The sequence below is a fragment of the Camponotus vicinus genome, unplaced genomic scaffold (assembly GCF_025532165.1).
Source record: "Camponotus vicinus isolate PSW18456_S1 unplaced genomic scaffold, iyCamVici1.0 SCAF_11, whole genome shotgun sequence".
NCBI classification, from domain to species: domain Eukaryota; kingdom Metazoa; phylum Arthropoda; class Insecta; order Hymenoptera; family Formicidae; genus Camponotus; species Camponotus vicinus.
In genome coordinates this window covers 18,622,856-18,632,663 of record NW_028141947.1, presented here as the reverse complement: position 1 = coordinate 18,632,663, position 9,808 = coordinate 18,622,856, and the positions used below count along the sequence as shown (strand labels likewise).

The window sequence follows — 9,808 nt, the reverse complement described above, 5'->3', positions numbered from 1 at the left end:
GTGCCTTCCGTTTCACGCATAAAACGCATAAAGCCGGTTATACAATAGCTGTCGTAAGTCGGGTGTCGTAAGAGTTGACCAATCGTATTCGATTATTCTTCTCTAAAATCAACTGTGATTGGTTAACTCTTACGACACCCGACTTACGACAGCTATTGTATAACCGGCTTAAACCGCAGAGAAAACTACTCCGTTTCATTTAATGCGCGCATTGATAGCGCATAGAATTTCCTAGAATGCCCCCACTTCCAACGCATCAACAACACATCAGCTACTACAGGTTGGACCCGAAGAAGTTAATGCGAGCATGCGCAGAGAGTTAACAACCTCGTGTATATACACATGTGATACATGTGTGTGTCATTTACTTCGATAGCAGCCATACTGTTTTACATTAAACGCATCAAAAGTCATTTCGTTTCCAAGACTATATTTGCGCATTAATAGAAACGGAACGATATTAATGCGCGCATCACACTGATTGCGAACTATGCGCTCAATGCGTGAAACGTAAGGCACCCGTTCAGCAGAAAAAGCTGCTTTGCAACTGTTGTAAAATTCGTGAGCCTGATTGGTGTATGCTCTTAATTTTGACTGGATCTAAGAGCATACACCAATCAGATTCACGAATTTTACAACAGTTGCAAAACAGCTTTTCCTGCTGAACGCAGCCAATATTCACTGCCAGTACTGAAAATCTATAGTTTACGTGACGTACACTATAGATTTTCAGTACTGGCAGTGAATATTGGAACGCAGCCACACTCTCTCTCTTTCCCCTCCTTCACTCTCACTCTCTCTCTCTCTCTCTCTCTCTCTCTCTCTTTCTCTCTCTGTCTGTCAATGGCTACGGTCGGGGAAACGCTCTGGATGCTTTGAAGCATTTGATTGACCAATCAGGTTAAAGAAATCTTTATTTCTTTTGTTCTGATTGGTCAATCAAACGCTTCAAAGCATCTAGGTGTTTTCCCGACCTCAGCTTAAGTAGCAATCGAATATGATTGGTTTCTACTTTCAGGACCGACCAATCAGCGTCGGAAATTACGTCGAAAAAATCTATCAGTAATGTTGCCCAACTGTTGAGTCCGTTGAATGCGGCCATTACAATCTCTGGGATGTGGGATGTGGGATTATTACATGTTTGACATTTCTCTGAGAAAGTGTGTCAGAATCAGTGCCAATTTTCGAGAGATAATCTGTCTAATTCCTTTTACCTGTATAATTTTGTTTTAATACTTTGATGTGTATATATATATAAATATTAATATCAGCTGATTTTATAGTTTATTTAGTGGAGCTTTTTAAAATTTTCTTTTTTTATATAGTTTTTATATAGTTAAAAAAATTATAGAAAATATATGTATAGCATGTTATATATGTACGTATACATTTGCCATTAAGAAGAAAAAATAATTTAATACAAAAAAGGAACAGGACAAAAGTTTTCAAAGACACACACAGTTATAATGTCTTATCAAATATTAACATGTGTAAATCTAAACTTAAAGAAAACTACATGATTTAATGGTGGATGAAATGTTATAAAGCGACAATTGTCAAAGAGACAAAGAGAGAGAGCGAGACAGCCAGAAAGAATCAGAGTATGTATTGCGGAAAATTAAATCTATTACATAAAATTATCATTGATAAAGCTATCGAAATTGTATAATTAAGTAGCTTGAAAATACAGATTGAGATGGAAATTTTGTTTACAGATAAATTTATAAAGTGCATTGTACATAATATTTAAAATGCCAAGTTCATATTTATATGCTATTAATAACGAAGGGCGTGTGTTTGGATTGTCGACATCTGGGAATATGTGGCGTGAATTTATGTATCTAGGACTTGAATTTAAACAATTATCAGCTGTGCCACATTTTATGTGGGCGATTGGCGGCGATCGGCAAGTTTATGTCCACGTTCATGGTTTAGACGTACCAATCAGAATTAAGGAGGAAACTTATGAGAATGAGGTATAGATTTATACAAGTATTATGTCACTCTATCGGCCGAATTATATAAATAAAAAATGCTCTACTCTAAACAAGTATACAAATTACAAACAAAGAAATACAAAATTGCTAATAATATATTCTAGCGATGGTTGCCTTTGGAAGGTTTCTCCGGAAGGTTACTTCCAACTGACAGATATAATTTTTCAAATCAAGATGGTACAGTCAATCGTAGCAGAGACAAAGTAAAGTTACCATCAATGGCATGGCAATGGGAAGGCGATTGGCAGATAGAAACTACGTTAGATGGCCAGCCATTAGATCACGATGTAAATATTCCCATCTATTCAATGCCGTCTATTTTTAAATATTCTTCTTCTTTTCTATCCACATTTGAAAAATCTAATAACATGTATGAAATAAATGTTAGGTTATTCCATTGTAAAACGATCTAGTCATTTTGGATCATTGATTTATACAATTAAATATTATTGAGTTTTTTTTTGTTAATATATTTTTGTAATGCGAAAAACACTCGATCGTTTTTGAATAAGAAAAATCATCCCGTTTATATTTCTCGATAATTTTCTATTGATTTATCAAATAAAATAGGCTTATGCAAGTGCATTTTTTTAATATTCCATGCATACACACCAAGGATACAGGTCTCTTTTGTAACTCATTTAAATCTGTATTACACATTTGATATATACTTGTGCTTCTTCCATACGAGAGTCATGTCTTTTTCATAAAGTTTTATTTATGTATAGATGTGTTATCAGTTGCCCACGACGAAAGAGAATCTTATGATCACAGAGAATCTGATATTTTGATAGGGATGGACATACGCAATTGATTTTCCAGCTACGTATACTACAAAAAAGCAGTGGAAATCCTGCGTAAGAAGACGCAAATGGGTTCGTTATCGGAGATATAGCGCTATGAATTCCTGGTGCGCTATTGCACCTCTTCATAAAGATCCAACCAAGGTGATAAAACGTTAAAATGAATCTTTTCATATGTGATAGCACTTTTAATTGCATAATTTAATTTAATTAAATAACATATTACACATCTTTAGGAACCTTTTATCGATGTAGCTGTGGGTGGACATCAAATGCCTGGAGGTAGCTCTGGAAGCTTAGTAGTCTGGGCGGTAACTGCTCACGGGAGGGTATAATTTTTAAAACAACTTGCTTCCAAAGAGCATATATACAAACAATTTTATTATATTTCAAAACTAAATTATTACATCATGTTATTTAGGTAATGTTTCGTGTTGGGACTAGTACAACTTGTCCCGAAGGACAAAGATGGAGCTGTATTAAATTAGCAAATGGCTATGAAGTTTGTCAAATTAGTGTTGGAGTAACTGGTCTTGTTTGGGCTGTACTTACAGTGGGCAAAGCACTGATTCGTACAGGCATAACGAGAGACAATCCAATGGGTAAATAAGCAAACGTGATTACAGGATACAGTTATGTATTGGCACAGTGGATATATGTGTTATAGGTGAGGATTGGTCAGAAGTGGAATCACCGGAAAAGGACTTGAGATTGGTACAAGTTAGCTTAGGCACTGATGCTGTATGGGCTGTAACGCACGATGGTGGAGTATGGTTCCGAAAGGGTGTTCAAGGCGAAATAAGTGGCGTTTGCGAACAATTGGCTACTGGTACCGGTTGGGTTGAAATGTTGAGCAAAATGGCACTAGTATCTGTTGCTCCAAACGATCAAGTAATAATTTTAATTCTTTATTTGTGTGACAAAGAAATATTGTATATTGGATATTCGTGTGTGTGCGTGCGTATATGGATATTTCTTTTTCTGTTTACACATACAAATGCAGACATGCATTTCATGCGCGGTTTTTATGTATTATAAAGGTTTGGGCTATTGGCTATGACGATCGATGTTTGTATTATCGTACTGGTATCGCACGCTCCGAATTAACGGGAAAACGGTGGAAATTAATAAACGCGCCACTTCAATTGAGTAGAGCAAGTAGTAGCGCCAGTTTATCATCTAGCAACAGGCATAGTACTTGCGGCACGCCACAACAGCAACGTCATCAGAGTTGGAGCTCCTTGGTAAGAAAAATATTAGTGCTCTCTATATTATATATATATATATATATATATATATATATATATATATATATATATGTCATTATATCTATGATGTAATAAAATAACCGATAAATGACATTTAATTAAATTTGGATCATGTTTTTATAGAATCAACCTCATAGTACTGGTGAAGGTACAATGTTAATTAGAGAATGGGAAGAGCAGTCACGGTCGGCACCGACACCCACGTCTTTAAAATTGTGGCAACGTACCGGGGACAGTGCACCCACGAAAAATATTCAACAAACGTCTTTTCAAGATATATATTTAAATGAAGAGAAGAAGAGGTAAAAGTGTGCAATCATTTACAATATTATATAAGAAATATATTAATATAGCAAAAGTAATATAATATATAATGATAACGATAAAAATTTTAATATATGTATTATTTTTGTATATTAATCTCTAATTATTTAATTTTTTCTCTAATTATCTCATTTTCTTTTATATAATTTTTCAATATTGCAGATCTACAAGTTCTATAGATGCAGGTGATTTAAATGAAGCGAGTGTTGCTAATATAACTATATCTAACGAATCTTTAACAAAAAGCGGAGAATCAATAATCGTCTCGGGAAAAGGAATGAGCAGTACTGTTAAGGTTAAAATATTTCTAGAATTGAATAAAGTATATATTGATTAAAAATGTATAATATATAATGTGTAATGAAATATTATAAATAAGAAAAAAAAGAGATTATATAATAAATTGTCTATCTCTCAACAGATTAATCCTGCTGCTTGGAGCCCTGTTCATTCTGTCGGTTCTATGGTTGGTGTTGAGGCACATCCAGAAACAGATGGAAGTGTATTTGATCCAGATTTAACTGATTCTGGTGTGTATGGTGAAGATGAAAGCGCAGGCATAATATATTGGACCGAGTGCGACGTGCTATGGTACAAGGTGGAAGCTGGGGCATGCTTTGTCGATCCAACAAATCCACCAAAATGGTAAAACTACATTTTTATTCTCGTGCAGACACGTTCACATATACACACACACACACACACATAAGTGTTCTTTTTTTTTTTTTTTTTTTTTTTTAATAAGATCGAGAAAGATTTAAAAAATTTGGTGGTAATTTTGTTTTAATTGAATAAATTGAAAAATTATTTCAATTGAATAGGATCGCAGATGGTAACGGTACAATACAAGGGGAAACTGCAGAGTTATGGAGAATATGTATTTTGGATGAATTAAAGGCGAGATTAAAGAAAATGTCATTTGATTCCTCAGTGATATATGAGAAAGCGGTTGAAAAGTAAGCTGAATTAAGTGTGATATTGATTAAATGTACAATCTTTAATTAAAATGTTTATTTTATTCAACTATTAAATTACTATAGACTATCTTGGGTGAAAAGTGGCGATGCTAAATGTAAAATTAAAAATGGCAGTTTATATGAAGATTGTAAGATTGAACTAGAATGGATAAGTAGCGATACTGGATCATTAGATTCTGGGACCTTAATAATATTAAATTCGGACGGCATAACAAGCATAGTATGTTGATTATTAGAAATTAGAAATAAATTTATATAATGCATAAAATTCTAGACATTACAACATTTTCATATAAATAATAATGTTGCAGATACAATTTCCCATTTCGGAAATTACGTGTGTCGTTTGCTGCAGCGAACCAGGTAATCCAAGAATAGCAGTTTATACTCCTAAATTAAGACGTTCGAAAGTAATTAGATTACAATTTGCAAGTGATACGGAAATGGAAGATTGGTTGGCGCATTTAACTTTAGGTAAAGGCATTGTTATCTAACAACAAGTGATAATAAATGAAGAAACATGTGCAAAGATATTTTTGCTTTCTCTTATTTTTTCAGTATCTTGCCAAATGAATAATGTATATGGCAGGCCTGGTCCAAATTCTATTTGGAGCACTACTGCATTAGGTGACGTGTATGTATTTGATCCTGCAATTGCAGAGGTAAAGTCTAAGATATGTTTACAAATATCAGCATGTATCAAATATGAAGAATCACCCTTTGTTATTCTATTTTTGTTATGTTTAGGAATGTCAATTATCTAAAGACGGATATATACAAGAAATTGATGTAACTGGTAAAGACATACCATTTGAAAGTATATTACAGAATGGTTTTGGATATGGTAGTACTCTAAAAATTACAGTATGTATTCATGACGACGCTGACAGGTAAATCAAACAGCTACATTTTTCATGTGTTTTATATAGAAAGGCTATAAGATTTACACATACTAACATTTTAACATAATAATAACTTTATTTCTCAGATTGTCTTTTAATCTCGTCTGTTATACCACAACATTTGTGAAGCAAAAGACTGTAATGGATAGTCATGATGTAGCTTTGCATTTTAATCCAAGACTCAAAGAAAATATTATTGTACGGAATACATATCAAAATGGTCAATGGGGAGATGAGGAAAGAAATGGGGATAGTCCGTTAAAGGCGGGTTGTGATCTAACGTTATATATTATTTGTGAAGAACGCGGTTATAAAATTTACATTAATGGTAGCGAATATACCTTTTATAGTCATCGAATATCTCCGCAAAGTATTACACATTTGCGTATTAAAGGATTATTAACTTTATGTAATATTACATACAAATCCCCATTTGTAAGTAGTTTTATTATGATGATTGTGTCGTTGATTATCTGTATGGTTGATGAATATTTTGCTCCTGAACAGGTAATTATAGAACCTAGCACAATGTTTTGGAGACAGATTGGTGGACATTTAAAAAAAGTTGAGACATGTTCCGTAGGCGTCACTTGGGGCATTGGCTACGATAGTACCGCTTGGGTATATACAGGTGGTTGGGGAGGCACATTTCTTAAAGGTATTTTATTATTTTTTTATGATGAAAATATATTTTGCAAAAGAAAAGAAAAGAAAACACGATTATGAAATTATTTCAAGACTAATAGAGAATACGATAATTATGTAATTCAAGTTAAATTTCCACTTCTAACTTGGCACAAAGCGTTAATGTCGAAAAATATTATAGGCCTAGGAATTAGCAATACTGGAATAAATACGATGGTAGATACCCATAATTATTACGTATACGAAAATCAACGCTGGAATCCAGTAACTGGATATACCGCGCATGGACTTCCAACAGATCGCTACATGTGGAGCGATGCAACTGGACGCCACAAACGTACGCGAGAGCATACAAAATTATTGTCAATGCACTGGCATTGGGTAAGTGAAAATGAAGAAAGGAAAAGATCTTTGAAGTTTGAAAGTAAGAGAGGACTGTATACAGTTCCTTGCGTGTTGTCCTTGATATGAAAAATGTGATACAATATGGAAATAATATTCACTACTGTAACATCTTGCTTTTTTTATTCTATGGTCTCTATTGGTATTTTAAAGATATCAGATTGGATTGTCGATTTTCATACACCTGGTGGCGTTGATAGAGATGGGTGGCAATATGCTACTGATTTCCCGGCGCAATATCACGGTAAAAAACAATTTACCGATTACGTTCGAAGAAGACGATGGTTTAGAAGATGTCAACTAACAACCAGCGGACCCTGGCAAGAATTAGGGAATACTAAACTCGTTGATATCTCTTTATATGTATGTGTCTTTAACCCCGTTTTAACTTTAAATTTTTAAAAAAGGACGCATCTTAAATATTTCTTGATAAATTAGGCGACTGGAAAGCCTGGCACAGATACTCCTATTCATGTCTGGGCAGTTGCCGCAAACGGTGAGGCTTTATTCAGACGAGGTGTTTCGGAATCTTGTCCAATGGTATGACCACTTAAACTATATTTATGCAATAGGATGTGCGCGCGCGCGCGCGCGCGTGCGTGCGCGCGTGCGTGTGCGTGCGTGCGTGCGTGCGTGTGCGTGTGTGTGTGTGTGTGTGTGTGTGTGTGTGTGTGTGTGTGTGTGTGTGTGTGTGTGTGTGTGTGTGTGTGTGTGTGTGTGTGTGTGTGTGATATTAAAGCAGTAAACGTAGCAAGTAGGCATACCTTTTTGACAATTTTTTTTATATGTTAAAGGGTATATCATGGGAACATATACCAAGTGACCAGCCTCTCATTAATATATCGTGTGGTCCATGTGGACAAATATGGGCTGTTGGTAAAAACGGATCCTCCTGTTGGAGACTAGGCATCAGTGCTACAAAACCGACTGGTATAAAATTTACAAATTACTATCATCAGAATACATACATTATACATTATACATTCTTTTAACAGATTGTGCAATAATTTATGTTTAATATAAATTGTCTTTCTATCCCTTTTTCCCTTCCTCTCCTTTCCATTTTCTTAATTTCTTCTCTTCTTCATTGCTTCCTTCACTTTCTGCTACTTTCCATTCTCTTATCTTTCTCCCTTTTTACCTCTGCCCTTCTCTGCTCTTTCTTTCTCTTTCTCTCTCGCTCTCTCATTCATTCATTCATTTTTCATTTTTAAGGTTATTTTGTTGATAATAAAGTTGATAAATATAGGTTTGCAATGGCAGACTGTCGAACCTCCTTCAGGAGCCCAATTAAAGCAAATTTCAGTAGGACGTGATATAGTATGGGCTTTAGATACGAATGGTAGATTATCAATACGTCGGGAGATACAATCTAATGTTTTCCCTGAAGGAACCTATTGGCAAACTTTACCCGCTATGCCAAACGACCCTATTCATATAGGTATAAAAATTATTTTCTTGCAAATTTATTGCATATCATCAAATTATATCTTCAAATTAAATTACATGTTTGTAGATATGTCGGTATTAAATGCGAAACAAGGATTCCGACATGTATCCATTTCGAGGGAACAGGGACAAGTTTGGGCAATTTCAGGAGCTGGTATTATCTGTCGAAGAATTGGAATTACTGATGAAAATTCAGCTGGAACTGGATGGGTAACCGGTATAGGGGTAAGTAGGGGTAACAAGAATTTTTTAAAAATTATAATAATTTTAAACACAAGGAGATTGGTCCATATAGTATAAAAGTATACGTTCCAAAATAGAATACAATCATGTTTAATATAATAATTTTTAATAAATAAAAGTACACTTTCTTAATATTACGAGTAATATTGATAAAGATAATATCACTTGCCTTATTTTAAAATACATATATTGATAATATATAAAAGAATCATTTTTTAATTCTATTATTTTCTCTCGTTATATCATACATAAAATCTCTCATTAAGAATAAATAAATTTCTCAATTAAGAATAAATAAAATTTTGATTTATTCCTAACAGGCAAACTGGCAACATATAAGTCTCGGAGGTCTTATAAATAAAACAAAGTGATATCTGTACTGCACGATAAAATTGATATGAATATACTATAACATAAAACATAATAATTTTGTGATTATCTTGTAAAATATGGTATCATGTGTGTGTGTATACATGTATATTATGCAGAAATGTCTTGTGACAATTTTTAGACAGTAATTATATCTATAATTATGAATTGTGTATTACATACTTGACACTGATTATTAGAAACTTTTGCCTCAATACAAAAGATATTCTTTAAAGAAATTGAAATGAATAAAATAATTTATGACACACATATACACACGTACAAAACACACACACACACACACACACACAAAATACACATATAAAGAGGATAATTGATAAACAACTATAACTTGTAATATTATCATTACCGTTATCATTACAGTTATTTCTTTTCGGCAATTGTAACAATAATGGTGTTTAAAATTTT

At 33.7% G+C, this 9,808-nt stretch overlaps 1 protein-coding gene across 3 annotated transcripts; it reads left to right on the top strand.

Moving 5' to 3' along the window:
- Positions 1 to 1,079: 1,079 nt before the first annotated feature.
- On the top strand, positions 1,080 to 9,547 carry Pex23 (tectonin beta-propeller repeat-containing peroxin 23). Of its 3 annotated transcripts, XM_083081996.1 has the most exons (25): positions 1,082 to 1,601; positions 1,716 to 1,976; positions 2,102 to 2,284; positions 2,792 to 2,944; positions 3,037 to 3,129; positions 3,222 to 3,402; positions 3,468 to 3,691; positions 3,841 to 4,044; positions 4,192 to 4,370; positions 4,555 to 4,687; positions 4,814 to 5,037; positions 5,214 to 5,348; positions 5,433 to 5,589; positions 5,681 to 5,843; positions 5,928 to 6,031; positions 6,117 to 6,259; positions 6,358 to 6,706; positions 6,779 to 6,929; positions 7,098 to 7,297; positions 7,472 to 7,681; positions 7,757 to 7,858; positions 8,113 to 8,248; positions 8,568 to 8,759; positions 8,835 to 8,992; positions 9,331 to 9,547. In XM_083081996.1, exons 2-25 carry the CDS (start codon positions 1,752 to 1,754, stop codon positions 9,379 to 9,381), a joined length of 4,050 nt encoding a protein of 1,349 aa, XP_082938122.1. In that variant the 5' UTR covers positions 1,082 to 1,601; positions 1,716 to 1,751; the 3' UTR covers positions 9,382 to 9,547. The 3 variants fall into 3 exon arrangements, with proteins under 3 accessions (XP_082938121.1, XP_082938122.1, XP_082938123.1); XM_083081995.1 differs by having other exon boundaries at positions 1,080 to 1,601; positions 8,568 to 8,992; XM_083081997.1 differs by lacking the exons at positions 1,082 to 1,601; positions 1,716 to 1,976 and having other exon boundaries at positions 2,146 to 2,284; positions 2,726 to 2,944; positions 8,568 to 8,992.
- Positions 9,548 to 9,808: the final 261 nt, after the last annotated feature.

Coding starts and splice junctions, on each gene's coding strand:
- Pex23 (XM_083081995.1), top strand. CDS start 1,752: ATGCCAAGTTCATATTTATATGCTATTAATAACGAAGGGCGTGTGTTT. Junction 5,349..5,432: donor TATGAGAAAGCGGTTGAAAA/GTAAGCTGAATT, acceptor AAATTACTATAG/ACTATCTTGGGTGAAAAGTG. Junction 6,707..6,778: donor TTACATACAAATCCCCATTT/GTAAGTAGTTTT, acceptor GCTCCTGAACAG/GTAATTATAGAACCTAGCAC.